Source organism: Oxyura jamaicensis, chromosome 5, assembly GCF_011077185.1.
Source record: "Oxyura jamaicensis isolate SHBP4307 breed ruddy duck chromosome 5, BPBGC_Ojam_1.0, whole genome shotgun sequence".
In the NCBI taxonomy this organism is placed as follows: domain Eukaryota; kingdom Metazoa; phylum Chordata; class Aves; order Anseriformes; family Anatidae; genus Oxyura; species Oxyura jamaicensis.
The window spans coordinates 40,376,229-40,389,274 of record NC_048897.1 but is presented as its reverse complement, the minus strand read 5'-3'; the positions used below and the strand labels follow the sequence as shown (position 1 = coordinate 40,389,274).

The window sequence follows — 13,046 nt, the reverse complement described above, 5'->3', positions numbered from 1 at the left end:
GCAGGCTCCGAGTCCTTCTGATACCACTGGTCCTCAGGGCAAAGGGGATGTTAATGAGAGATAATGCAGCAGATAAGGTGAATTATTTCCACCTGAGAGGTGCTGGTTCCTGAAAGGCCTCTGGAAACCAGAGCATTCAGTTATCCAGTTTGGAAAGATTATTTTAGAAATAATTATGGAAAGTAAGGATTTCTCCATAAACAAACAAACAAACAAATAAAATGTCTATAGCTGAGATGAAAACTATTTTGTTTGTTTGTTTGTTTGTTTGTTTGTTTTTGTTTTGCTTGTTTGTTTTAACATGAAGGCTTCCTCTCAGTAATAGTGTTGTGGTCAAAGGTATTCAGATGACTAAGGCACAAGCATGGAGTTTTTTGAGACAGAGTGGTGCTGGATGAGGGAAAGGCTGTGGATGTGGTCTACCTTGACTTCAGCAAGGCTTTTGACACCGTTTCCCACTGCATTCTCCTCAAGAAACTGGCTGCTCTTGGCTTGGACTGGCGCACGCTTCGTTGGGTTAGAAACTGGCTGGATAGCCGGGCCCAAAGAGTCGTGGTAAATGGAGTCAAATCCAGTTGGAGGCTGGTCACTAGTGGTGTTCCCCAGGGCTCGGTACTGGGACCAGTCCTCTTCAATATCTTCATTGATGATCTGGATGAGGGCATTGAGTGCACCCTCAGTAAGTTTGCAGATGACACCAAGTTAGGTACGTGTGTCGATCTGCTCGAGGGTAGGAAGGCTCTGCAGGAGGATCTGGAGAGGCTGGACCGATGGGCCGAGGTCAACTGTATTAAGTTCAACAAGGCCAAGTGCCGGGTCCTGCACCTGGGGCGCAATAACCCCAAGCAGAGCTACAGGCTGGGAGATGAGTGGTTGGAGAGCTGCCAGGCAGAGAAGGACCTGGGAGTGATGGTTGATAGTCGGCTGAATATGAGCCAGCAGTGTGCTCAGGTGGCCAAGAAGGCCAACAGCATCCTGGCCTGTATAAGAAACAGTGTGGCCAGCAGGGCCAGGGAGGTGATCGTCCCCCTGTACTCGGCTCTGGTGAGGCCGCACCTCGAGTACTGTGTTCAGTTTTGGGCCCCTCGCTACAAGAAGGACATGGAGGTGCTTGAGCGAGTCCAGAGAAGGGCTACGAAGCTGGTGAGGGGCCTGGAGAACAAGTCTTACGAGGAGTGGCTGAGGGAGCTGGGCTTGTTCAGCCTGGAGAAAAGGAGGCTCAGGGGTGACCTTATCGCTCTCTGCAGGTACCTCAAGGGAGGCTATAGCGAGGTGGGGGTTGGTCTGTTCTCCCACGTGCCTGTTGACAGGACGAGGGGGAATGGGCTTAAGTTGCGCCAGGGGAGGTTTAGGTTGGATCTTAGGAAGAACTTCTTTACCGAAAGGGTTGTTAGACACTGGAACGGGCTGCCCAGGGAAGTGGTGGAGTCACCATCCCTGGAGGTCTTTAAAAGACGTTTAGATGTAGAGCTTAGGGATATGGTTTAGTGGGGACTGTTAGTGTTAGGTCAGAGGTTGGACTTGATGATCTTGAGGTCTCTTCCAACCTAGAAATTCTGTGATTCTGTGATTCTTTGATTGGTACAGCTGTTGCAGAAGGCCAAAGGGCTGAGGAGGGATATCTGGGATGTGAGCTGGAGTTCTGTGGTTTTGGGAAGTTGAGAACATGTTGTACAGTTGGTGGTTAGACCACTAGCCTCTTCCTGTGGGCTACTAAAGTATGTGTGTCGGGTAGGCCTGAGAAATGATACTAAGCCTTGGTGTGGACAAGGTCATGTGTACAAGGAGAGTGTGTCTTTAACGCATCAGGGAGCACCTGAATGTTACTCTTGATCTGCAGTGACAATTTAGCAAGGAATTGCCTTGAGCTTTAGGATGTGCAAAGCTTCAGTTCTAGTATGCACGCCTAAAAGTCACTTTATAAAAGAGAAACTTTCTTTTCTGGAACTTGCTTCTGGTAGGTATTTTCCCATTAGCTTGCATTTACTTCTCTCTCCTTTATTATCAAGACATGAAAAGTACCCCTGGGACTGGTTGTAGGGATTTTGCTACCATTGACAAATGGCACTCTACATATGTTCCCATATATCTGCTATTCACTTTGTCACATTAATCTTCTGCTATGGTTAATTCCCCCTTGCAAAAATAGCCTCTTCCATGATAGGTGGCTGCCTGATTGTTATGGTTTATTGCTTAGCAGCTGTGAAATAGCTGAAAAAAAAAAACCAAAAAAAGAAAGCAAAAAAAAAAACCCAGGGTATTCCTTTTCTCCCATAGCCCTAGCAAGAAGAAAGTTTGCATGGTTATGTATTTGGTGGCACTACATAAAGCAGTTTTTCTGTAGTTGCAGATCTTTTTTTTTTTTTTTTTTTTTTTTAAGCCCTTCTGATCCTAATGTTTGAGGCAAGACAGAATGAGACAAAACTGTGCTAACCATCATAACATCCTCTCACAAATAATTTGGGTTCTTCCAGTAGATTCCTATTTTTCTACAATAATGCCCCAAACATAAGGATATTTGTAGGGCGTTAATTCCCATCAGACTCATTGTCACCCATTGTCTGACTACCACTTGCCACGTCAGAGAGATTTTATGCTCTTGCTGTGTGTGAATTACTGACATCCATGCTGGGAAGCTGGCATGCAACCAGCAGATAAGTGTTACGAAAAATTGGCAAGAGGCCTCACTTAGAAGCTCAGTGCTTCTTGTGAAGACTGACTAAAGTTTTGTAAAATAGGCAGCCTGATCTTTATACTTTTCTTGCTTTTTCTCTCTCTCTTTTTTTTTTTTTAAAAAAAATAAAAATGTCTCAGCTGCCTTTCCATTTATTAAATTTAGTATCAAATCTTGATTTTCTTTTGCAAGTTATGTATCTTTTTCAAAACGCAGTTTAACGGGCATCTCACTTTATCATGATTTGTCATGCAAAAGATCAAATCCCCGCCACTGCGCATAACTTCTACAGTATACACCAACAGTTTTGCCATGTGAGAGGGATTTTTGACAGAAACTTTATGGCTAAAAAACATAGCAGAAAACCTAAAATGCAGAGAGACAAAGTGTCTCACCTATTATGTTAGTTTTATAATAATGTACTTTTTTTTTCACTTTGGAAAAATGATAGTAACTTTAAAGTGGTGTAATGATATACAGACTCAAAGTCACTATCTCTGTTCAGGACTGGTACAAATAGGTATGGGTACATTAATTTCAATTTACTGTGATGTACATCAGGTGAGGTTTTGGACTCTAATGTCACAGAGAAAAATTGTTGCCCAGATTAGGAGTGCTTGAGTCTACAGATTAAATATTGCTATTTATCCGTCTCTCAGCGCTGAATGATGAGCATTTCTCACTCCATAGCTACCTGACATGTACATTTGTCCATACAGCAAAAAGATACAGCGACAATTTGAAGAGTTTTTTCAAGGTCTGGACCTTTTGTAGTTCATCTGTTGAGTTAGTCTTGTGTGATAGATGTGAGACTTATCCCATCTCTTCCTGTGGGGAGTGATGGTGGCAGGTTTTATTCTTAATGTGTGGCTGGGGATTTGCTGTGCAGGAGTTGAAACAGATAAATAGTAATGCTTGAAAACAAATGTGAACTTTTCCATGTGTGAATTACTTCCCAGAGGAAAATATCTCTCCCAGCTGTGGATTGGAGTGATGATGGAGAATAGGCCTCATCTCCTGTAAGAAAATACAGCTAGTAGACAGAAGATTTTGCTGGAATAAACCAGAGTGCACAATATTAAAATGGCAGAAGAAAGATTTCTTGAGCAATTTTTTCCTAAGATGCTTTCCTGTACTAATTGCAACCAGCCACACTTATGTTTTCAAGGTAGAAAGTTTTGAATTAATTAAGCCCTTTTTACTGCTTTTTGTTATGTCATTTAATAATCTCCCATGTCCACTGCTTGGTGGCCCAAGGGGTGATACCAGCATAACCAAAGCAGTTTGTGTGGATGAGATTCTACTGCTCTGTCTGAAATTGAGGAGCAGAGCTCTAAAGCAGACTTTTCCCTTTTTACCACTGCTGCCCATGGGTAGGTGACCCTGAAAGGCAGTTGGACCTGTTCAAGTCATGCTTAGCTACCAAGGTGAAACTCAAGAATTGGTCAAAGACTGGCTCTTTCTGAGCACCTGCAGTGTGAACTCGTCCAGCAAGAATATGCCCCTTTTTTTTGGCAACAGCAACAAAACTGGAAAGAAAGGAGGAGGTGCTCCCTCCTGCACTGGAGCAGAGTTTTGCTAACATTTGCTGTTGCTCATTGTGATGTAAGGCAGTGTGTTCTGGAGACAATTAAAGTAGGGCATGACACCTGTGACTAAATGGATCCATGACCATTCTCCACCAAGGAGAATCATACTGATTGTAAGGGCTGTCTGTTGTATGGTGCTAGGAGGGCAGGTTGCTCCTCTAGTATTTGACTCTCAGGCACGTGTGAAAAAGACTCAGCAATTAACAGTAACTACTGAAAACTCAAAGAACAAATCAGCTAAGACAACAGAATAACTGAGATAAGCTGGCATTCTCCTCAGGTGAGCTGGTTTTGCCTTCAAGTTTCAAATTCTGGGGCCTGTGTTTTCAGCTTTCCTCTATGTGCACTGAGCTGATGGAGCAGGACTTTTCTGGAATTCTGCCCTCTTTCTGCCCTCATGCTGGACCCAAAGCCCTGTCTTACTCTTCTGAGATGAAGTTGTTTTGAATTCTCTTTGCCAATGACTGAGGGTGGTTTCTACTGTTTGTCAGGCTTCCTACTGTGTAACAAACAAAGGGGAATGTTATATTGTATATTTTCACTGATGACAATGTTCTTCCTAATTGCTGTTATTTTAGAACTTCATCTAACCATTCCAGTTCTGATTATTAGACTTGTTTGTCTCCATACAATCTCACGGTGGCAGATTCTTCAATTTAATTATATGTTTTTTCAAATATTTCTTTCAGTTAAATTCATGGTGAGATGTACGTTGCCAATACTATAGTTTGTGTTTAGTATACAGGGCAAGACAGTTTAGTTTCTTGAGAGCACTGTTTGGTTTATGTGTGTTTCTCTCCCACATGAGGCAGAGTGACACAAAGCTAAATCAGAAGTGGCTAAGTTGCAATGCTGGAAAGTCAAAGCTTAGTCATATGAGACTGTATTATAACTCATACACTGAAGGGGGCCACACTGAGATTCCAGGGATGGTCTTAGGTTAAACATTTCCTGGCCCTTAAATTCATAATTTGATAGGTTTAATTTTATTTTAATGCTGTTAATTTTTTAATTTCATCATAGGGTGTGTGTGTGTTAAAGAGAATGAAATATCCCAAAGCCCATCCCAAGGCCCATCTGTCCCATCTGCCTCTCCTTTCCTCTCTTAGGTCTCCTTGCATAGCAGGTCCCAGCTCTTTCCCAGTTCCTTGTCAAAGCCATTTCCCCTTTATACACATGCTGGTTCCTGCTGTGTATCCGGGTACAGCCAGCCCCTGTCTCCTGTCCTCCCTCAGTGCTTTCATTTGGTCACCATCACCTCCGCGCTCCTCCACACCTTGGGAAGTGGCTGAAGGAGATGCTGCTAGTTGCTTTCTTCTCTCCCCGAGTCTTTTCCTTCATTTCCTGACTCCCAGCCCCCGAGATATTTCTCTGTTCACTGTTTAACACCATTCACAGCCCCCTTTCCCCAGCCTGATTCTTGTCCTGCAGTCTGGCACAGACTTTGTGCGGTGTTCCTTTCCTGCTGCTGAGAGGACACAAACAGCCTGACTAGGACTATGAGCAAGCAGCTGCCTTGACACCCACTGCCCTTAGACCAAAGCCATCCACAGGCAGCGAAGCGGGTCCTCTTGCTCTGTGACCATTGTCACAGGCAACAACAGAGTGTCTGAGCATCTCTGTGAGGATGAGATCATCAGGCTGCTGGAAGATCCAGCATGTCTGTGTTGGGTGCAAACTGCTTTCTTCTATCTAAGAGTTATCATATTGACTTGATTTGGTATGATCTTCAGAGGGATGACAAAGGGCTCACTTCCCAGGAAGATGACTCTTGGCAAAGTAGATGCCCTTGTGGCTACAAATCTCTGAAAATGTTTCTGTCTTTATTTCCAGAAATTATTATTATTATTATTGTTTCCTTCAGTTTTAGAAATGGATCTGCTGGTTTTGGCTTGATTTTGTTGTTGTTAAAGGCAGAACCCAATATGACAACTGTCTACTTTTACAGTTACAGTTTGTGAGGTTGAAAAAAAAAAAAAGCTTGTCAAAACATTGTGATACTGCAAATCCACGTCCAGGCTCGATTATTCCTTGATATGGGTTTCAATGAATTCTGAATACCATTTTTTTACTCTAGTGGTAGGATGGCCATCGCCTAAACTAGGACTAAGTAGGGTGCTAAGCAATGTCTGCACAGATAATAAAAGATGTGCCTTAGAGAAATTAAGATTAAAATATAAAACATCAATGTCAAATAAAATATCAAAACGTCAGTGTAGATGGATGAGGGGACTAAGTTAAATTATAACTTTTGCAAGCTCTCAGGGTGCTGAGATCATGCCTACAGAAGATGGATATTGCAACACAGAATTGTTTCAGTGATAAATGCTTGGAAATGGTTATTGGGAGTGTGAGGACGAACAAGAAAGAAGACCAAAAAAGTGCTTATTTGGAAAGAGCAACTGCCAGTCTGGCAGTACTGGCTAACTGGCTGTAAAGGCTGATTTTTCAGAATTGGATGAAAGCTATTAGGTGAAGAGCCCTGAAAATGCAAACAAGGAACTTTTATTTATTGACCACAAGAGAAAGAGTCGGTAGAGGGATTCACATAATTAAAAATTCCCCCTGTGCTGGGACAGAACTGACTATGCTGACATCATCCGCCATGATGCCCACCTAAGATGGTCTCAAAGGTTTCCATGGTCAAGGTGCTGGATTATCTCCATTATCCCCATTGCTAGCTTTACTGGAGAAGCCTTTAATTAATGCTCAGCCTCCCTCACTGCAATTTAAGTCCATTAGCTGTTGTAATGTACAAATCCAAGGCAGAAACAGCATGGCAATCCTGAGGCACGTTCAAATTTTAATCTATGGATCCTTTTCAGCTGAACTGCTATTATTCTACCACTTGACAGTCTGTTTCTGGGCAGTGGATAATTTCTGAATAAATATAGAATTTTGCATTTGCTGTGCAGTAAATTGCATTTGCTGTCCAAATTTTTCTATATTAATACAACTCACACAATCAGTAATAAGAGAAGCTGATCAATTTTTTACTTTATGAATGAAAAATATTTTCTTAGAATCACTGAATGGCTTGGGTTGGATTGGACCTTAAAGATCACCCAGTTCCAAACCCCTGCCATGGGCAGGGACACCTCCCACCAGAAAAGGTTGCCCAAAGCCCCTGGCCTTGAACACCTCCAGGGATGGGGCAGCCACAGCTTCTCTGGGCAGCCTGTGCCTCACCACCCTCTGAGTGAAGAATTTCCTCCTAACCTCTAAGCTAATTCTCCCCTCTTTTAGCTTAAAACCATTCCCCCTTGTCCTACCACTATCTGCCCATGTAAAAAGTCACTGTCCATCTTTTTATAAGCCCCTTTCAAGTACCGAAAGGATGCAATGAGGTTTCCCTGCAGCTTTCTCTTCTCTAGGCTGTGAACATCCCCAGCTCTCTCAGCCTTTCTTCGTAGGAGAGGTGCTCCAGCCCTCTGATCATCTTTATGGCCCTCCTCTGGACCCACTCTAACAGGCCCACATCCTTCTTGTGCTGGGGACCCCAGACCTGGATGCAGCACTTCAGGTGAGGCCTCACAAGAGCAGAGCAGAGGGGCACAATCACCTCCCCCCCCCCCACTGGCCACTTCTCTGTTGATGCAGCCCAGGACGCAGTCAGCCTTCTGGGCTGCAAGCGTGCACTACTGGCTCATGTCGAGCTTCTCATCCACCAGAACCCCAAAGTCCTTTGCAGGGCTCCTCTCCATGAGTTCTTCTCCCAGTTCATACTCATGTCTGGGATTGCCCCAGCCCAGGTGCAGCACCTTGCACTTGGACTTGTTGAACCTCACTAGGTTCACATGTGCCAACTTCTCAAGCTTGTCCAGGTCCCTTTGGATGGCATCCCTTCTTTCTGTTGTATGACCTGCACCACTGAGCTTGGTGTCATCTGCAAACCTGTTGACAGTGCACTAAATCCAACACTCTAAGTCATCGATAAAGATATTTAACAGTACTGGTCCCAAGACAGAATGCTGAAGGACACCACTCATTACCGACTTCCACCTGGACTCAAAGCCATTGACTGCAACTTTCTGTCTCTGGCCATCCATCCACTGAATCATCCTGTCAAATCCTTATCTTTCCAATTTAGAGATCAGGATGTCATTTGGAACCGTGTCAAAAGCTTTACAGAAGTCCAGGTAGACAACATCAATCAGCCTGTTCAGTATTGTTTAAGGCAGTACTTAACTTACAGATGCTTTTTCTGCTGGTTGTGCACGTGTAAAATAGAAGCAGCACTTTCACAAAGGTCCTTGTCACATTTACATTGAAATATATGGGCTGTTTTCCATTAATTTTGGATTTCAGTCAGATTTTCAGTCTATAAGTTCATGCTCTAAAAACAACGCAGTGCTCAAGAAGTGCTTCTCCCTTTATTTGGATACAATGCTTAACATGGCTAAGAGTTGGTGAATACAAGATACTTTTTCCTTTTAAGGTTTCCCATGCATCTTCTGTTTATACACTTTTTTCTTTTCATTTTTTTTTTCTCTCTTTTTTTTTTTTTTTTCCTCCCACTGTTTATTTATTTATTTATTTCCTTCAGGCAATATCTCTGGGAGTTTATTTGAATTAAGGCTTCAGATGGGGTTGTATGAAATAAATGGTGCATGCAATATTTTAAAATAGACTGGAATTAGGTTCTTTATCTCAGATGACTCATTGGACTTCACATACTGTTGTGATTGCTAATGTCTAATTCTAATATTTATTTGAAAAAAAGCACTCACAGAAAGAGTGAAGCTAATAAAGTTGTGAATGATTCTTCCTCCCTGATCTCTTTAATCCACCCTTTACACTTAACCCATCATTGCAGGAAGTAGACTTTTAACTCACCAGAAATAATTAAAAATGAGCACTAGTTGTAATGTTGAATGGGTACATTTCTATAATAAGAGATTAATTCTACATTCAAAATGGAAACACCATTACAGTAAGTACAAGACTGAAGAGAGTTTATAATAAGTAAAACATTATACAACAGTATGGTTGTATGCCCCTTTCTGCACTCAGTATCCTTCTGGCTGGACAGACTTCCCTATAAATACATCTCCTTTCTTCCTCTTCCAGTGTCTGCACATATATTTGCTTTGCAGTTATGGGAACAGATATCTCAGCTGCATTAAGTCTACTCTACAGCTGTGACTGTGACGGAAAAAAATCCTTCTTCTTTATCTCCTGTCTAGCATATTGTTATATCATTATTATTATTACTACTACTATTAATTGAGTTAATATCATGGTAGAAGCAAGGATTTTTAATCACAGACCTATATATATATTGATCTTGCCCAAAGGAATAGGGAAAGAGACAAAAGACAAAATAATGTAAAAAAGAAGGTTATGGTGTAATGGGATGTTATGCAGTTTACTACTTTTGATTCATAAAAATATATGCATCTAAGGATTTGCCTCAGATGAAAAATATTCCAAAATAATAGAGTATCTATGGCTATCAGTGATATTTTCATATACAGAAAATAAAAAGAACCCTTGCCTACTTGAATGGTTGTGTAACATTTTACTGGATCCAAAAAATTGTCAGAGTTTGAGAATGATACCACGTTGTTTTGCTTTTTCTACAACTCATGTTCACTTCCTTTGTGGTACAGTGTTTATACAATATTTACACACCATGTACATTTGAAATGAACAAAGAGTTCTTCAAATTTTCTATACACTACATTGAAAATATAAAACATTTAAAATACTGTTAAAAATAACAGGAGCTGTTCTATCATTGCATTTGTCAGCTGGAGATTAAGCTCATATTTGCTCTGTAATACACATTATAATATTTTGCATAGTGTTAATGGTAGTATAATAGCTGTCATCATAGATAAAATGTAGTAATTTTTTCAATGTATAGTGTTCTGCAAAGAAACCAGACTTCTGATACGCTGGCAAAGAGCTTTTCTTTCCAGTCATTGATAATTAATGAAACAGGTTAGATCATTTGGTATAAAATTCTGGTATCACATTATACATTTGGATGGGTAACACAGAAAAGGAAAAGTAAACTCAGGGGCAAATAATCAGTGAAGGGATTTACTTTAATAAATAATTAACTTAGTCTGTGAATGCTAGATCAGTGCAATTCATGTTCACTTTTAATGTCATTTGAAATAAGCTGAATTATCAAAACGAAGATGGAACTGAAAATCATTAGTTTATACTAATTTTGGCTGGAAACGTGTTGAAATCTGAAGACTTCTCTTTGAGTGATACCCAGCTCCAAAAAATACCACAGGGGAAAAAGTGTGAAAAAACTTCTGAGGCCTTTTGTCTGAAATGTTTCCCAGCAAAGACATAAATGATAGGGTTAATGCAACTGTTGGTGATAGCCAGAGTAGAACTAAACTGCTCACCAAAGTTGAGCAGTTCTCCCCAGAAACAGCCGTTGACCACTTCCATCTGGAACAATATATCAAGGAACCTAAAAAGATGGCATGGAGTCCAGCACAAAAGAAACATCAGCACCACTAAGAAGATCAGCCTGGTGGCCTTCGTGTCTTTGTGCTTCTTGCAACACTGTGTCCTGAGTGCTCTTCGTTCCCTTGTGTGTTCTTGTAGGGAGCGAATGGTAGAGAAATTGAAGAAGATGATTGCTATAGATGGCAATGCAAACCCCACTGTGCTGAATACCAAGCGCTCGGCTGTTGCCCACAATGGGTCGGGGAAGTCTAAAATGCATGCTGAGATATTCCACTGGGGAAGGTGTTTCACAGTCCGAAATGTAAAGATTGGGATGCTGACAAGGATCCCAAAGAACCAGGTGAGCAAACAGATCCATTTGGCCATGGTTTTGGTCCGTATCCTTCCGTGTGTCAAGGTATGAACAAAAGTCAAATAGCGATCCATGCTGACTGCCACTAGCAAGTAAATGCTGGTATACATGTTTAGGTGAACAGATGCATTGGTGCTACGACAAAGGAAATTGCCAAATGGCCAGTTAAACTTGTTCCTGATGTTCTCTGCCCAGAAAGGGAGGCATGTGAGGAAGATAAAGTCAGCAACAGCTAAGTTCATAAGGTAGATTTCAGCTGTCTTCAGGGGGCCCTTGCACAGTGAGTAAACTATGAGAACGAGCAAATTTCCAAGCATTCCAATAACACAGATGGCGTTGATATACTTGGGTACTAAGTAGTAAACAATTTCCCACCAGTCATTCAAGTCTGGGCAGCTAGTTAAGTTGCTCTTGTTTTCACTCTGGTTTGAGAAGGGAACGTTCAGTGGAGGACTTTCAGTCATTTTTCAAAATTCTGAAATGAACAGAAGAACATCTTTGAAGTGAGAGAAAAGGACTGCAAAAAGAGCCATAACATTCTAAAAGTTGTCTCCTATTGATTGTATAATAGACATTTAACTGCTGGACATTGTTTATTAGTGCTCATTGATTTTATAGGCTAGATCAATCCATGATTCTTGTGGGCAATGTTGAGAAATATTCACAAATCAGTAACAATGGAAATTCCTCTACATCCCATGAAATTTCCTCTCTTTGTTGCCACTGTTTAACCTTGCAGAGAGGAAGGCAAGTACCAGTTTAGTGTAAGTATTGTATGTCTCCTCCAGACTGGGGAGAGCAACAGAAATAGCAGAATTCCAGCTCCCTGAGAGTAGGGACAGTCATGCTGGTGACATGATGCAAGGCTTGCAACTTGTCCTGCCATTTCTCATACTCTTTGCTGTGCTATGTATAATATTAGCAGATGGTACCAGTTTTGCCATTTCTGGGACTGCTAATCACTGTCTGTGTGCGTAACTTGTTTGGTTAAATTTGCATTCTCTTCTTCCTTGTCAGTTCCTCCATCCCAAACTTTGGGATTAAAATTACTGCTAGATTAGACAGTTTATTGCCCTCAAATGTCAGCAGTTGTAATAATAAAACACTGACTTCTCCTAAACCATGTGCTCAGAATCCTGCCTGGAGGGAATGCCTCTGCAGCTCCAAATTCAGTGTGCTTCTCCTGTCTAAGCAGAGTCAGCTCCAGTTCAAAAAATTCCACCTGAATTCAGCTGGAGAGAGACAACCCCAGACTCCAAAGCATTTAGTATTTTATAGCATTGGAAATACATCTGCTGCTCTGTGGTAATGGTAACTCAGTGTGAGATTGTGCAGGAATGAGAGCATGGATAAAACGTTATATCCCTGTGAAACTCCACCAAATTACCAGCACTGCCTGCTGCAGAGACTTTATTCTCCCAGTACTGTCATGCACAACCATATTACCTGGATCTTGTCTATTACAGGCATTGACTCTTAGAATTGTTTCAGTAGACAAGAGATTACTGAGTCTGTGGCGACATCTTACATTTCTGTATTTCATATGCAAGGCAAATGTGTCAGTCACAGAAAAAGAACCTTTTTTTTAAAAAAAAACACGGTATTTTGCAATCAGTTATCCTGAATGTTAACTTCCTGTTACAGCTATTTGTCTGCTCTTTCAGTTTTTACACCAAAGAGATAGCTAAGGATAGAGCTTCTGAAAAGAGCATTTAAGGTCATGGTTTGTCTCATTTACATGCATGTACAGCCTCAGGGATGTCTGTCTGAGCAATTTGCAGTACATACCTCTGTGCTGGAGAAAGGAATTAAAGGAGTACTAATATTCCACTTCATACGAATCAGTACCTAACACACAGACTATTTTTCATCATTGTAGAATTAATTATGTGCACAGGAAAGTTTTATTTGAGTTCATAACCGTGCTCAAGCTGGCAGGCTTGTCAGGGGGCCAGGCTGCAATTCAAGTTAGTAAAGCTCTATGGCTTTACACACC

At 41.4% G+C, this 13,046-nt stretch overlaps 1 protein-coding gene across 2 annotated transcripts in view; it reads right to left on the bottom strand.

Annotated features, from left to right (window-relative positions):
- Positions 1–9,031: 9,031 nt before the first annotated feature.
- The window catches only part of BDKRB2 (bradykinin receptor B2), a 31,018-nt gene continuing 27,003 nt past the window's right edge, over positions 9,032–13,046 (bottom strand). For both annotated transcript variants that reach the window (XM_035328588.1, XM_035328587.1), the window contains exon 2: positions 9,032–11,525. In XM_035328588.1, coding sequence (XP_035184479.1) covers positions 10,429–11,514 — 1,086 coding nt within the window. In that variant the 5' untranslated portion in view covers positions 11,515–11,525 and the 3' untranslated portion in view covers positions 9,032–10,428. The remainder of the gene's footprint in view (positions 11,526–13,046) is intronic.